General features: G+C 38.3%; 1 protein-coding gene across 34 annotated transcripts in view; it reads right to left on the reverse strand.

Moving 5' to 3' along the window:
* ank2b (ankyrin 2b, neuronal) overlaps nt 1–17,467 on the reverse strand; it is an 892,118-nt gene that overhangs the window by 336,523 nt on the left and 538,128 nt on the right. For 2 of the 34 annotated variants that reach the window (XM_043697287.1, XM_043697257.1), the window contains exon 1: nt 2,922–3,292. The exons of 30 other annotated variants lie outside the window; for them this stretch is intronic. In XM_043697287.1, coding sequence (XP_043553222.1) covers nt 2,922–3,047 — 126 coding nt within the window. In that variant the 5' untranslated portion in view covers nt 3,048–3,292. Of the gene's footprint in view, nt 1–2,921; nt 3,293–17,467 lie in introns of those variants that run through there. 2 more of the 34 variants (XM_043697468.1, XM_043697422.1) reach the window with 1 other exon arrangement.

A 17,467-nucleotide genomic window follows, 5' to 3' on the forward strand; every position in this document is an offset into this window, starting at 1 on the left:
CATTCCTGAAGAAGGGCTCATGCCCGAAACGTCGATTATCCTGGTCCTTGGATGCTGCCTGACCTGCTGCGCTTTTCCAGCAACACATTTTCAGCTCTGATCTCCAGCATCTGCAGTCCTCACTTTCTCCATAGACTTCCAAAAGCAAAATTTCTCCAGAGGAACCTCTAAGAGTTAGTGAGACTTTTGTAGCTCACAGTATTTACTGGTGTCTGGGTGAATTGCTGTCAAATTTAAAGAAATTGTCCTAGTCATAGCCTGTATATTAAATGGCAGATATGTGCTTGACCACAGTTTGCTGATTAATTTATACTTGCCTCATGTTGATTTTGGCAAACAAGACAGAGATTGTTTGAGATTTTAATGCTTCTTTTAAACTTGGCGAAGTAAAATTTGCATTTGGTTGTTTATATCCATAGCATCTTGTAGCTTTTACTTGATTTGAAGTTGGGAAATCCCAAATCCTTGCATCAACTTTTAAAAAAAAGTTACTAATCCCTGACTAGACACAGTGTCCGGTCTGGGCTGGGATTGTCCCCAGGTTTTCATCAATTAAATGTAAAAATAAACCTTTGCACAAGCTTATTTCCTTGTTTATTCTTTTTTTAGTCAGTTTAAAACCCAGAAACACCGAATGGTTTGATGAATTCTAACTCCACCTGTATTCCATTCTGAGCGCGTATTACCTTTCCACATAAAAGGGAAAATATTTTACTAATTCACAAATTCTGGTACATAGTACAACATCAATATCATGAAATATCATCATCACACAATACATTTCTATGTTGAAATTAAACCAGAAATGTAGTAGTATTAGTAATTTGAGACTTCCACCAAGAGCCACTGTTAGAGTTATTATCGACGGGTTTACAAATTCTGTCTTGGCTGAAACATTCTGCAAAATCTATAATTCTAATATCTCTTTGACTTGAAGGTGAGAGACAGTCCTTCACTCTAGTGTTCTAACACAGACTTTTCTTCCAGGGTGCTGGGTCCACTACTTTTCAGCATTTATATAAATGATTTGAATGTAACCATTAAGAGGTGTAGATAGTAAGTTTGCACATGACACCAAAATTGGAGGTGTAGTGGACAGCGAAGAAGGTTACCTCAGATTACAACGGGATCTTGATCAGATGGGCCAACGGGCTGAGAATTGGCAGATGGAGCTTAATTTAGATAAATGTGAGGTGGTGCATTTTGGGAAAGCAAATCTTAGGAGGACTAATACACTGAATGGTAAGGTCCTCAGCAGTGTTGCTGAACAAAGAGACCCTGGAGTGCAGGTTCATACCTCCTTGAAAGTGGAATTGCAGGTAGATAGGATAGTAAAGGAGGTGTCTGATATGCTTTCCTTTATTGGTCAGAGCATTGAGTACAGGAGTTGGGAGGTCAATTGACTGCTCAACTATATATATTCCACGATCGACTCTTCACAATCAGCCCTTAGAAACTGATGCATATATCTTTTAACCTTTATCTTTTTTAGACTAACTTCTCATTTCTAACCTGCATACGTTTATATTGTCTCAGTATTTCTTAGGTTTAGTAACTAATAAACTCTCTCTCTTGTTATCTCAAAGTTTGGTTGAACTGGCTCCCTTTAAAATGCAAATTTATTTAGTTGCAGAAAGGTATACACAAGGGTGGGTACCCTTAATAAATTGTAAACAACAGAGTGGGTGGCTGAATAAGGAAAAGGAACCATTTGATCCTTTCTCTTCCCTTGAAACCCCATTTTCTGGGGCTAGTTTGTCATAGGCAAGGCCTGCAACTACAAATAAGTTGAGATTATGTAAAATGTTAGATATTGCCATCATTGCTGCTGCTCAATGAATTGAAGTGTGGCTTTTGGTGGAACAATAATGTTCCTTTAGGAATCCCCGAAGCAACACACTTTTCCCCAGACTGTAAAATGACAGCCTGCCATAGAGTCACATTTCTCATTTGAAAAAAAATGTGAAATAATAATTCTAAGTTAAATATTAATTCTGCCAAGATTTCAACTAATTATTACATTTGATAAGGGCATATTAGAAAGGGATACTGGGATTTTATTATTTTTAGAGTTATTGCAGAAGATGTTCATTCTTACAATCAGGATGTATTCTTAAGCTTATACTTAATTAAAACAATGAGTTACTCAGCAATGCTCTGCCATGCAGACATGAAAATATAATAAAGCAATTTTACAAATTGCACACAGTAATATTTTTGAAGATTAGTGTAATGGTTATGTATTGTACAAAGTAAACTTTGAGACAAAAAAAATTCCAACCAAACTGATATACTGTTCACTCCTCCATCTGTTGGTTGCCCAAATCAATATTTCTATTTTTAACAAGTGACATTCAGTTCACAAGATCCAGCTGTCAGAACAGCTTAAAGTCAGTGGGACTGGCCGTCCTTGATTTATGCACTTGCTTTTTTCCAATCATTTAATAAACACAATGGTCTGCCAAAATCACAAATGTATTTTTTCGTTTTTTTAAAGATTTATTTGGAAATGTATACAATATAACATCTTCACTATTCATCAACTATCAACCAACACCTCTGCCTAGTAACCAGATTCCAAACCACTTGCAGTAAAACAAAGCTCAGCAGCATCCAAAACAAATTAAGTTAATAGTACAGGAAGTTTCCATTTTTAATGTTTATAAGTACCAATAATAATAATTACAGAATTAATTATATTGAGAAAAATGATAAATCATAACTCTATAATCACTATAGATGTAACAGCAAAATTAGGTACGTTTAGCTTCCTAAACACAGATACAGCAACGTTTGCTGCAATAACTTGCTTGCAAGGATTCTCAAAGAGTGAAGTGTAATTTATTCATTATAACGTAATACTATATAGCAGGGTCATTATTTAAGTATGATCACTTCAATTTCATTCATTCAAGACTCACCAGTGCCTCGGGTTCTTTGCTTATATCAGAGTAATAATCAGGATATGTGTCTATTTTCTGCCATTCCGTATGACTCTGAATACCCTTGCTTGAATGACAAGAATGGCAAAGTGGTGCATTGCCCATAGTAGTTCCCTGTCAACAGTTACCCGTGTGAAAGATCCTAGCCACGGCTTCTTCAAACAAATGCAGGTAGTCCAGATGGTCACCACCACTCTGCTGCCCTAAGCCACTCCTCACACTCACTGCAAGTCACCCAACTCTGAAAGAATGAGAGCTAGAAACGCCACACATTTGGCAGCAAAGTCCAACCATTCCCAATTCAGGCACTGCTTGGCTATTTTTACACCCACTAAACAAGCTAAATATGTAAATGTTTGCCTAAATAATAAAGTACAGTGCTACTCTTTATATAACACTAAAATGATATAACTGGAGTTTCTTAAGTGAAAGTAAAACTTTGTCGTACATTTCCCCTTCAGTCTTGTTGCATCACAGTCATGCAGCATCCTAATTAATATACAGCAGACTTTACATAGCACTGACGTGCCTGAATAGCTTTCAGTGTTGTGTTTCCAAGTACTTTGTTAACCCACTGGGCACTTTGAAGAAATCTATGTCAGTTGAAAAGTTAGGTAAAGAGCCATTTCTTACAGCACTTTTTTTGTATTTTTTTTAAAATAAGTAAAATCATCATATTGAGGTCCTTATTTCAGATCAATTGTGTCATGACATGGACATTTGCCCTTTCTTTGTAAGACTGCAATATGAACTTCCACACCCTTACAAAATTTATAAATTTAGTCCTGTTTTATCTTAGGTGCAACACATTCACAATACTGGCCTCAAAATGTCAATAAAATCATTTTACGAGGGTTGCAACCAAGTGGACATGCAGCAATTAATTGCTTTTTGAATTCGTACTAAGTGTTTTAAAACAATTTCTACAAAACTGAGCACATAGTGCAGCAGAAACTTTCCTGGTATCAAGTAGGGTAGCCTTGGAAATAGGGTAAACCCACAAACACTTTGAAAAAGTAACAACATTTCTCTTGATGTATCATTTTAGAAGAATAAAATGGGTAATACTAAAGTAAGGCAACAGAAAAAAAGACTTTACCATCTCAAATTAGGATTTTCACTTTTAAGCCAGCCTACTGCAGCTGTTTGAACTTTGCATGTTGGTCATTGGTAAAATAGATCAGATTTTATGGGCAAAATTATCATTGCCAATTGCTTAGGAATGATGTCATGTTTCATAAGCCCACATGTAATAATCAAGAGTATCATGTGTCAACAAATGTACTTTCCCATCTTTACCATTGTTGGCTTTACAAATCAAAGACTTAGTTATGTAGTATGTTTTCTGATGTCTCAAATATATCTAAAACTTGCCTTATACACAGTGAACTGAATTTCGTTGATGCAAAAGGGATCCCAACAGCATGCTGGAGAGCTGAGGCAATCTCACACTGACTGACTGCAAAGTCACTAGCTAAATTTACCTTAATCAGGCAACTCATTAGATGCAGTCAGGGCTGGTGCCTTCTTTAAAGATGGCCACCAGCATCCCCTCCCTCCCCCCAGGAAATAACAGCAAATGGAATGACTAGCTGTTCAACACCACCACTGGCAACATGGCAACAGAGCACACTGCACCTGGAAGAACAGAATTCTATGGAAGCAAATTGCCCTCCCATTCAACATCAGAATGTGGTTGCTAAGAGGAGTGGTGAGGTTTTGCTGCTCAGGTGACCTTCTGCTGCTGGAGGTCTCTTCAGGGTACCTTAGAGTGCCTGAATATAAAAAGGCACACTCACACTAAGCCAATTGGGAGGCCACCAGAAGTGATTACCTGTCTCCCCTTGGAGTGGACGACCTACCCATACCTGAAAAATGTCAGTGGGAAGAGGCAGTCACTGAAATGGTTCAGCTGACCTCTACCCATCCTCTGCCTTCCTAACACCAGTAAACTGACATTGTGGTGGAAAGATGTCAGAAATTCCACCTCTCGTCAAACTTTGCCATTGTATTGGCCGTGCAAACTGCCAGCCTATACTTTCAGGCCTGGCAAAATCCAGCCTAATTACTCCACGTTCACCTAAAAATGTCCACCGGTATGTGGGCAAATGCAAAACTACTTTTCCTACAACAGGATCATGAGGATGAACATTAATCTAGTTTTCATGAAGTTGATTAGCCACAGACTTTTTGAATATTATGTGATTAAAATCTACTCAAATAACTGCACCAGGCAGACAAGACTCAATTTTGCAACTCATCTGAAGGATAGGACTCTGATAACGTAGCATTTCCTCAGTTGTCAATTTGTCTTATGTGCTCAGTCCCAGAAATTTTAATCACTAACATTGTAGAACATAGAACAATACAGCGCAGTACAGGCCCTTTGGCCCTCGATGGTCTTCACAACATGAAAATAAAATGTATAACACATGTGACATACACAACCCCTGTATTGTACTCTGTACTTCAGATGCTACTGCTGAAAAATGTGCTGCATGACTGATCCACTTGTTAAAACTAAGGTCTAACTTATACAATTTATTCACGCAATCAGAAATTTTAATCACTAACATTGTTGTCTTCACAACATGAAAATAAAATGTATAACACATGTGACATACACAATCCCTGTATTGTACTCTGTACTTCAGATGCTACTGCTGAAAAATGTGCTGCATGACTGATCCACTTGTTAAAACTAAGGTCTAACTTATACAATTTATTCACGCAATAACAAAACATCAATAGGAAGACAGATGCTCACCAGCATAAGGACTACCACCTATCTTGATCTTAAATAAAAATGTTGTTCATTGGAAGTACCACACTGATAGAAGCTGCAATTGCTATTGCAATAATGTACTCTGTTATAATAGTGTACAATTATTGATAAATAAAGCTTACCCTGAAAACATGAAGGGAATCCAGAACTGAAGAAATTTGTATATTAACAAAACCGCACAATAGCTTATAAAACAAACTGATACAATGTGATCATTAAAACTGACCAAACCTTCAAGAACGTAGTTTGCAAATAAATAAGAACACAATGACTTCATTTTCAAAACAGTATTAAAACATGACACCTGGTTTCCTCTGTTCTTAGTGTGTTGGTAATTGGATGTTTTTGTCACTGTGGCTGCATAGTCCTTAAAAAAACTTCTTTTTAGTAAAATGGAACTGGTTTAAGGATGTCGGCAGTCCAAATTCCAGGCATGTGAGTTCATCCTTTTGCAATTGGAAATGCATCTCCTGATAACTTGGGTTTGATCTGATTCAAAAATAATGGAATGTAAACTAGACAATTATTTGATAACGACAGTTATGTATGGCAAAAAGGTGACAAGAAATTAAAATCCTTTTGGTTTTGCATTCATCAGGACTAGGATTCATAGAGTAAACTTGAAAAATGTGATTCCAATTTTTATATCAGGAGAAGAGATGCTGATTGGTTGGGCCATGATGAGGTACAGCAGTAACAGCTGTCAGTGGTATTTCTCAGACCACGTACACTCTGGTTGGGCAATGTCTTGTTGCCACAGGAATGCAGCAGAGATTGGAAATCTCCATGACAACTTCCTCCTTTTTTTTCTCATGGGTGACATTTATTAAATAATCCATACTGTGCTAAGAATCACACCAAAGGCAAGTTTAAGATTATCATTTGACTCACAGTGTGCTGCAATTGAATGTGCTGGATGCCATAGGTTAAGATGTGGAACTTTGTAGATAAATAAAATTCAAACAAATATTTCACCTTTTTTCAATTTGGAAGAAACAGTGTCATGGAGACTGCAGTCTTTGCCACATTCTCAACACGCTGACCATCAGAGTCTACCTCTGTCTATCTGAGAACAAGGATCAACCATTAATCTTTCTTGCTGCATCTCCATATCAATGATGGCCCAAACAATCAGCGCCCTATTCTTAGGCAGTATAATTTTGTGTCCATCTTTTAAGTCTTGTATCCTTATCCTGATGAGTGAAAGATGGAAATTCTTTGATTTATTATCTCTTTTTGGCAATGTTTAAACTTGTGAATGACTGGAAGAGGATTGAATACTGTTATACTCAGTTCACATGAAATACTGAACAGAAGGTGTATATTTCTAGGTTTACCCATTACTTATGCAGCTGCTGGATTCACTGTGGATAAAGTTAACCCGTACAGTGGATGTCTAATGATAAGATTCCCAAGCATCCCACTTTAACAACAGTCTATCAGATTAGGAGATCATTATCCTGAGTTCTGCTGCTTGTGACTTGGGAGAAACAAACCTTGGATGCACAATTTGCAGCATGCACAACACCCTGGCAAATGAGGCTTGTTTCTGGGTCCTGCTGGTTGCCCAAGTATTGGGACTCCAGCTGTGAAGGTTACAGCATTAAAGATGAAAAAAGGAATCTGCAGTCGGTGAAGAAAAGCGGTTGGAAAGGAACACAAACTTGGGAAAGGAAAGAAAATGGAAATTGTAGAGTGGGACACTATATTGCATACTGAATTTTGTTTTTTGGGGGGGGGGGGGCGGAAGGCAAGTTTGGCATATCTCTTGAGAAATGACCCTTACTTCTGCGATGTTGAGCTTCACTATTGGGATATGGAAGTCAGTCAATCAAATATTGCTCTGTTTTGATTAAATATATAACATGCTGTAGATTGTAAAAGACATAAGCCTGTTTGAAAACTTGAATTTGAACTTAAAAATATCATTTTTTAATTGAATCCTTGGTGTTTTTCATCATCAGTTCTGTAGAAACATCACAGAAGTAGTTTATGTGTAAATTGAACTTGACAATATTGAGGCATTCAATTTAGTTAAGCGGGGAGATGGAAAGCCATGAAGTGAGTAAAATACCAGGAACCAAACTTGATGAGTGAGCACAGGCATTTTTTTGCAAGTGGTGAACATTGAAGTTTTAGATGATTTCAATGCAAATAATAGCTTTAACTTTATTCTTTTTAAATTTTCTCGATAATTAGTATTACATTTGTTTTCATGATTGGCAGGCCTCCACTGACTTTTTAAAATGGTTGATTTTTCTGTTTTCCCATCAGAGAATAGTTCTTCTATATTTACTGTATATCTGTGTAGAATTTTTTCCATATTATTATTAATTTTGTATTCATACACTACAATAGATTTTAGAATCAGTAACCTCCTTCACCTTATTATGCATCATTTGACGATCATCAACAGCTTCATATTGTTCTCTTATTAATTTTGTTTTGCAACATCAGCTTCGATTTGTCTATATCAATTGTACTTTCTAATAAAATTACAAATCAGATCACAAATGCATGGACACCACAATGGCATTAGATGAATTTCGATGCATCATTCCACAATAAAATGCAAGATTCTGGCTTAATTCCAGATTATCTTTGTAAAGATATTTATAGCTCTGTGTAAAATACCAGATGCAACAAAGTGTTCAGTTCACAGAACAATCACTCATGAGTCACATAATCAAACTCCCCCTAAGATCATCATGGTGAGAGTATCAGGGCACAAAATAGAATGAGACCAGAGATTCAAGAATATAGATCAATTGAACCAAAAGGAGCAATAAATGGATGTAAGTTTGCTCGCTGATCTGGAAGGTTCATGTTCAGAGATTTCATCACCATACTCGATAACATCTTCAGGGAGCATCCAGATGAAGCATTGCTGATGATTCCTGCTTTCTATTTATATGGTTGGGTTGAGATGTCATTTCCTGTGGTAATGCTATTTCCTGTTCTTTTTCTCAGGGGGTGGTAAATCAGGTCCAAGTCAATGTGTTTGTTGATAGAGTTCCAGTTGGAATGCCATGCTTCTCAGAATTTTTATGCAAGTCTACATTTAGCTTGTCCTCGGATAGATGTGTTGTCCCAGTCGAAGTGATGTCCTTCTTCATCTGTATGTAAGGATATTAATAAGGATACTAGCCACTCTCCCCTACATCAAAAAGGCATTTCAGAAATGACTGCCAGACTACTCAGACCCCTTGGCATCATGGCAGCCCACAAACCCACCACACACTAAAACAGCAGCTACTGAACTTGAAAGACCTATACAGACAACAAGCAAAACTAATGTCATTTACAAAGTATCGGGCAAGGACTGAAACAAACACTACATTGGACAAACAGGCAGAAAACTAGCCACCAGGATCCATGAACATCAACTAGCCACAAAATGACATGACCCTCTCTCACTAATATCCTTACATACAGACAAGGAAGGACACCACTTCGACTGGGTCAACACATCCATCCTAGGACGAACCAAACAGAGACACGCAGGAGAATTCCTAGAAGCATGGCATTCCAACCAGAACTCCATCAACAACCACATTGATTGGACCTGATTTACCAACCCCTGAGAAAAAGAACAGGAAATGACATCATCAACCCAAAGAAACCCAAACATCTAAATAGAAAGCAGGAATCATCAGCAATGCTTCGCTGGAGACTCACTGAAGATGGTACTTAGTATGGTGACAAAACATCTGAACATGAACCTTCCAGTTAAGCGAGCAAACCTACATCCAGAACCCCAACCTGAGCTACAAATCTTCTCAAAACTTGCTAGGAGCAATAAGTGAAATATGAATGTTCGGAACCACACTGGAAATAGAAGTATAAGTCCAAAAAGATGTACCTCAATGTTTTTTAGGTTATATTAGGTTATAGAAGACATTTTACAGAGAGAAGCACGAGCAATGGTATGCATAACTTGGATACAGAAGGCAAAGATTTAAGACTGGATCATCCACTGCAGTTAGAATAAATAATGAATACAGTTAATGGATAGCTATAAAGAGTGAGAGACAAGGTTATGTTCTGTCTCCAGACATTTTCATTCTTTCAGTAGGTGCATATAACAAATAATGAGATTTGCAAATACCACAGTATTTATAGTAGCTACAGATGAAAAGCTACAAAGATCTCTACACATAATTGTAACAAACTATAGCCAACATGGATTACCATTACTTTGCAACAAAACATTGTGCACAGTAATATCATAGTAAACGATTACAGTTAGCTACTTAACATGGAACTAAATTAAACAAAACAAGTAGAATAATTTTCTTAGGGTTGCCTAATAGTATATAGGAAAAGTGATCAGGACATCAGGAAGTGCATGTCACTTGAAAATCAAACCTTCACAAAAATGTCAGACATATTCAGAAATAAAGCCACCTCTATGGAAAGCAGAAGAAAAAATTATAAAATGCTGTATTTACCAATTTTACTGTATATGATTTGGAGGTGCTGGTGTTGGACTGGGGTGGACAAAGTTAAAAATAACACTACCAGGTTATAGTCCAACCTGTTTGGAAGCACTAGCTTTCAAAACACTGCTTCTTCGTTACGAAGTAGCAGCGCTTCGAAAGAGAGTGCTTCTAAAAAAACCTGTTAGACTATAACCTGGTGTTGTGTGATTTTTAACTTTATTATTGTATATGGTTGCAAAACTTCAAAACAAGCGAAATAATGGAAGATAAAAGCAACTGAGATGTGGCTTCTTAAAAAGATGAGAAGGATTAATTGGACAATACATGATTAATGAAGTTTGTGAAAACAGTCACAACAATATGACAACCAGAAGACCAATGTAATTCTTTGGGCATGTAGTTGGTGGGAGAAATTAGATTATCTGGTCATAAGTGTTAAAATTGAGGGTAGGAGAGCAAGAGGAAGACAAAGGAGGAAATATACTGGCAGTTTAAGAAGCAGTACAAGTGTAAGGCTTAAGAATAGCATCAAGCTGTTGGTGGCTATCAAGATCAGTGAAAAGATAAGAGCCTGATTACCAGCACTGTGAAACTTGGCACCTGCTGAAGAATTGCTTTAGAACCAGGCCTTTACCTGCATAATCGTGTGCTACTGGCTTCACAAAACCCAGGAGGTTGACAGATGAATTGCAATTCTTGGGTTAATGGTCCATGTGGCCATGTAGTTGCATCAATTAAGACATTTAGAGAATTTCAATGTTCTTTCTGGGTAGAAACTGACACAGCTCAAAGACAGCAGAAATAATCAGCTGGAATAAGCAAAATCAGTTTCGGAAAACAGAAGTAAATGAACAATCAAAGCTCGTCAATCAGTGTTTGAAAGGAATAGTTGATTTTTCTGAAGTACCAAACTAAGACAGTCTTTTAAGAAAAGTAATGACTTGGGATATTGACCAAATGGAAAGATATGCCTTTAATTTAGAGTCCAGTTAGAAATGAATATGATCTTAGAGAATGGTCATAGGATTAAGAAACTGCAGTTCACATGCAAGTGTTACATGCACTAATTTAGAAAAGATGATTTCACCTGTCGTTTTTTATTTCAGAAATTTACCATACTGAAGCTAATCTGTACATTGGTAATAACTAAAGTATATTGTCCCATTTTAACTCTGTGCAACTTCATAGAGTCATAGAGATGTACAGCATGGAAACAGACCTTTCGGTCCAACCCGTCCATGCCGACCAGATATCCCAACCCAATCTAGTCCCACCTGCCAGCACCCGGCCCATATCCCTCCAAATCCTACCCATCCAGATGCCTTTTAAATGTTGCAATTGTACAAGCCTTCACCACTTCCTCTAGCAGCTCATTCCATACCCGTATCACCCTCTGTGTGAAAAAGTTGCCCCTTAGGTCTCCTATATATCTTTCCTTCTCACCCTAAACCTATACCCTCTAATTCTGGACTCTCCCACTCCAGGGAAAAGACTTTTGTCTATTTATCCTATCCACACCCCTCATAATTTTGTAAACCTCTATCAGGTCACCCCTCAGCCTCCGACGCTCCAGGGAAAACAGCCTCAGCCTGTTCAGCCTCTCCCTTTGGCTCAAATCCTCCAACCCTGGCAACATCCTTGTAAATCTTTTCTGAACCCTTTCAAGTATCACAACATGGGTGGCACGGTGGCACAGTGGTTAGCACTGCTGCCTCACAGCGCCAGAGACCTGGATTCAATTCCCGCCTCAGACAACTGTCTGTGTGGAGTTTGCACATTCTCCCCGTGTCTGCGTGGGTTTCCTCCGGGTGCTCTGGTTTCCTCCCACAATCCAAAAATGTGCAGGTTAGGTGAATTAGCCATGCCAAATTGCCCATAGTATTAGGTGAAGGGGTAAATGTAGGGGAATGGGTCTGGGTGGGTTATTCATTGGAGGGTCGGTATGGACTAGCTGGGCCGAAGGGCCTGTTTCCACACTAAATAATCTAATCTAAAAAAAATCTTTCTGATAGGAAGGAGACAAGAATCGCAACATTCCAACAGTGGCCTAACCAATGTCCTGTACAGCCATAACATGACCTCCCAACTCCTGTATTCAATACGCTGACCAATAAAAGAAAGCATACCAAACGCCCTCTTCACTATCCTATCTACCTGCAACTCAACTTTCAAGGAGCTATGAACCTGCACTCCAAGGTCTCTCTGTTCAGCAACACTCCCTAGGACCTTACCATTAAGGTACAAGTCCTGTTGAGATTTGCTTTCCCAAAATGCAGCACCTCGCATTTATCTGAGTTAAACTTCAACTGCCACTTCTCGGCCCATTTGCCCATCTGATCAATATCCTGTTGTAATCTGAGGTAACCTTCTTCGCTGTCCACTACACGTCCAATTTTGGGGTCATCTGCAAACTTAATAACTGTATCTCTTATGCTCGCATCCAAATCATTTATGTAAATGACATAAAATTAAAGGACCCAGCACTGATCACTGTGGCACTCCACTGGTCACAGGCCTCCAGTCTGAAAAACAGCCCTCCACCACCACTCTCGTCTACCTTTGAGTCAATTCTGTATCCAAATGGCTAGTTCTCCCTTTATTCCGTGAGATCTAACCTTGCTAACCAGTATCCCATGGGGATCTTTGTCGAACACCTTACTGAAGTCCATATAGATCACATCTACCACTCTGTCCTCATCAATCCTCTCGTTACATCTTCAAAAAAACTCTGTCTGTACCTCGGACTAGAGAGTAGCCTAACAAAATTGATTTCTTGGAACCCTTGGAACTTCTAGAGTCAGAGAGTCACAGAGTCATACAACATGGAAGCAGATCCTTTAGTCCAACTCATCCATGCTGACCATTTTCCCGAATTAAACTAGTCCCACTTGCCTGCATTTGGCCTATACCTCTCCAAATCTTTCCCATTCATGTACTTATCTAAATGTCTTTTAAATGTTGTGACTGTACCTGAATAACCACTTCGTCTGGCAGCTCATTCCACATACCAACCACTCTGTGTAAAAGCCGCCCTTAATGTCCTTTCTAAAACTTTCCCCTCTTACCTTAAAAATATGCCCCTGGTTTTGAACTCCCCTACCCTAGGGAAAAGACCCTCGTTATTCACCTTATCTGTGTCCCTAATGATTTCATAAATCTCTATAAAGTCATCCCTCAACCTCCTTTGCTCCAATAAAAAAGGTCTCGGCCTACTTTTATAACTGAAATCCTTCATTCCTGGCAACATCCTGGTAATTCATTTCTGAATACTTTCTAATTTAATAATATCCTTCCTATTGCAAGGCAACAAGCCAAAGTTATTGACCAAAGTGAAACTAAACTTGTGGACTGCTGTTCCATTGTATTGTTCAAGTCTGTAGTGGCTAGTACAGTTTGTGCCCAAATCTTTATTCCTTCTTGGCCACAAATGCCAAATGGAGATCAGGCACTTGCTTTTAAACAAGGTTGTAAATAAACTCAGGCTTTTTGGAAAATTTATGTACAGCTCTAACTCTTTAGCTTCAGAATGTCCCTGTCGAAGTGTGATAGCTATCACCTGGTTACCATTTACGTATGTATTGTGTGCAAGTATGGGGAGGCTAAGAGAATGGGAAATCACAGACAAGATGTGAGGAAAAACATATAATACTGAAATATCAAATATCATGCTTTATAAATTGCATATGTATCCCTTTTATCTGAATATACTATGGTTGTTAGAACAGCAAATGTATCTCTGTCAAATCACATTGGACCTTGATTGAGCAAAAACTGACACACACACTTGCAAAATGAGTTAGGGTGGACTTCGCTTCTGACATTGAAATCCATCATTTTTGTAATTGTGCTCAGTTCATTTGCACATACACAATCATCGGATTTAAGAGCAGGAGTAGGCCATTTGGTCTCTTGAGCCTGATCCACATTCAGAAAGATCACGGGAGGCTGTTGAGCAAGGTGAGGGCCCATGGTGTTCGAGGTGAGCTGCTGGGATGGATTGAATCATGCCTAATCTGACTGTGGTCTTAGCTTCACTTTCCTATTTGCATTCTATAACCCATGACTCCTTTGTCTATCAAAAACCTAATTCAACCTGGAATAAGTCTAGAGACCAAGCATCTAATATCTTCTGGAGAAGAGAATTCCACACTCTAGCAAAAAAAAGGACTTAAGTGCAAGAGGAACTCATTTGGCAAAAGTAAGTGAGCCATTCTCATGATTGACAAACTGGTAGGTAAGTAACTGGTGCTTTCTATTGTTTAAATTCGTATCAAGAGTAGATATTAAATGACAGACTCCCATTTTCAAAAGTGACTGAATCATTATTTTTCTGTGGTGGTAAGTGTGGAATTTATGTGATCTTTAACTGAAATTTTATTGACATTTGTAGAAATGGTTGAGATCTCTTTCTGCTGAGCAAATAAATTAATTGTCCATTCAACTTGTAATACTAGAGTCTTGATATCAATGTTATTCAGACTAGCTGAAGCTTAAGGATAGAGGAAGGTTTTAAGGAAAATAATTTAAATAAACTGGAAGCCAATAGTTGTCATCTCCCCTTCCCCAAACCCAAACTAAAGCAGCTCAGCAGTCCTGCCCAGTGGTTGGAAACATCAGTTCTTTTTTAAGAAAAGAAAATGAATTTATTTTAAAAAGTGCCTTTATGACATGGACAACAGAGTAGAAACACAAAGAACTACAATTCACATGAATGACTCTGTTAATTCTAGTTCATCAACCAGAACTATCTAAATAACATTCTAATAATTCCAGAATGAAAGTACATTAGTTGCTGACGAGCATACCAATATCACATTGCTCATTTCATTCCAAGGACAAATGCTTTTCTCTGCTGGAGAGGAATTTTAAGGAATAGTTATCAATGGTCCATTTTATGGTGTACATCTTTGTAACTGAGTGAGAGGACCATGGAGAGAGATTTGACAGCCAATGGTCTATACGCTTTCTTAGCTGCAGGGAAGACATGACCTGAATGATATTAAGTTTTTAAATTGTAATTCACTAAATAAAATTTCATAATCTGCTCATTTATATTCTGAAATTTACACATACCAGTTCAGTCATTTATTTGATCTCACTTTTTAAATTAGCAAGCCTATCAAAATTCTAATTCTGTCATTGCATAAACCAAAACTTCCCACTGTTCTATTTAATGTGTTGTGTGCTTTACAAAAGACACAAACCACAATATGAAAGACCATTCTGTCATGTACTTTGCACCTTCCTCTTAATCACTTATGTGAAGTGAACAGAATAGTTATGAGAGGTTCTGAAAATTCAGAATCTGTATTTAACAATGAATTGAGGAACTTAAAACTGAACATTGGAATAGTTTCACAATCATGTCAAGAACAAATCAACCTTATTATTAAACTTCAGCCCAGCCTGTTCTATTAACTGAGTTCATTGTTACCAGTGTGGCCAGTAGTTTCTCGATACTGGAATAATTTAACCAACGCTAAGGAACATGGAAAAAGCATTCACTATTTAGATTTACATATTACACAGACAAACACAATTGTGGAAAATTGCCTCCTCTAAAGATCTTGGATAAAAACATTCACGGTTTGGAAGTTTTTTATACCTAAAGACCCAGATATTTAGAGCCACAGAGAGCCCATGGTCCAGTCGGACTATGGAATTTTACTTTTACCATGGCATATTCAAACCGGCAGATCTCAGGTCCTGTCCCCTTTTCCAATAGTGAAAATAATTTATACTGGGATGGAGTGGCACGGTGGTTAGCACTGCTGTCTCACAGCGCCAGGAGCCCAGGTTTAATTCCAGCCCCAGGTGACTGTGTGGAGTTTGCACATTCTTCCCATGTCTGCATGGGTTTCCTCCCACAATCTAAAGATGTGAAGGTTAGGAGGATTGGCCATGCTAAATTACCCACATTAATTTAATCAATACTAAGGAACTTGGAAAAAGCATTTACATATTACACACAAACGAAAAGATGGAAATTTGCCTCCTCTAAAGATTTCATCCCCGATCCAACCCTTCAACGTGGCACCGTGCTCTTGAACAGTGCTACCTGTCCATCTTCTTTCCTACCTATCCACTTCACCCTCCACTCCAACCGATCACCACCACCACCCCCTCCCACCCCCTTCATCCACTTTTCGCATTCCTAGCTATCTTCCCCCAGCCCCTTGGGCATCCCCCAAATTTCTAATGAAGAGATTATGCTCGAAATGTCAACTCTCTACTCCTCGAATGCTGCCTGACTGGCTGTGCTTTTCCAGCACCACACTCTTCGACTCGAAGTTACCCATAGTATTCAGGGATAAGCAGGTTGGGTGCCTGGCCATGGGAAATGCAGGGTTGCACAGGGGTCTGGGTGGGCTGCTCTTCAGAGGATCAGTGTTGACTTGTTGGACTGAATGGTTTGTTTCCACACTGTAGGAATTCTATGGAATTAGACTATGGATTCTATGGAACAGTGAAATGATTCCCACTTGTGGGAAACCCAAACTCACTGCTGAATTCAAACATACACCTTATTTTTGCTGACGTAAGATCATTATCTCAAAGTGTGACAATTGTGAATTTTTAAAGTATAAAGAAATGCTCTTTAAGTCTGTCAAGCTCCCAACTGTCACGATATGTCAAGGAATTGAATGAACTTTCACAGTTAGGAGTATTTTTTATATCGAGGTCTGTAATAGATATTTAATCTATATGTTAAGATTAGCATAACTAGGAGCTGTTGTGCATACTGGATGAGTAAACATGGAAAGTTTAAAGAAAAAGGGATGGTGGATATGAGGTCATGAAATTGGCTAACTTGGCGTAATAGCTAAACATAGTCATGGGGAGAGCTAGAGCTTCAACTGGCATGAGTTGGCAGTAGGTATGGAATTATTTAACATGTTTAGGTTTGGCAGGTGACCAGGAGTACATGAGGGCTGAAGACTACTGAACCTAAAGTTTCAGAAAACAACTGAGAAAAAAATTCCAGAATACAGCACTTTTTTGCCACCCAAGGCCAGGGTTTCCAAATTGCAATTGCGCCAAATGTCTCGTTTAAACTCTGAAACATTCCTGTTAAGATAAGTAAAAATTGTATTATTTCCAAAACATGTAATATGCAATGATCCTTCCTTCCTATTCCATATCCTTTAACTTATTTTTCCCAATGCAGAGTGATTCAGTTCAGATTAACTCGTGTTACAGTTTAATTTTGCTCTAATTCAGAAAAACGTCTGTTGAGTTTTAAAGCTGCTATCTCAAATATATTTGCTTACTTTGCACATTCAGTGTTTTGTTCACCA

The sequence above is a fragment of the Chiloscyllium plagiosum genome, chromosome 1 (genome assembly GCF_004010195.1).
Source record: "Chiloscyllium plagiosum isolate BGI_BamShark_2017 chromosome 1, ASM401019v2, whole genome shotgun sequence".
NCBI classification, from domain to species: domain Eukaryota; kingdom Metazoa; phylum Chordata; class Chondrichthyes; order Orectolobiformes; family Hemiscylliidae; genus Chiloscyllium; species Chiloscyllium plagiosum.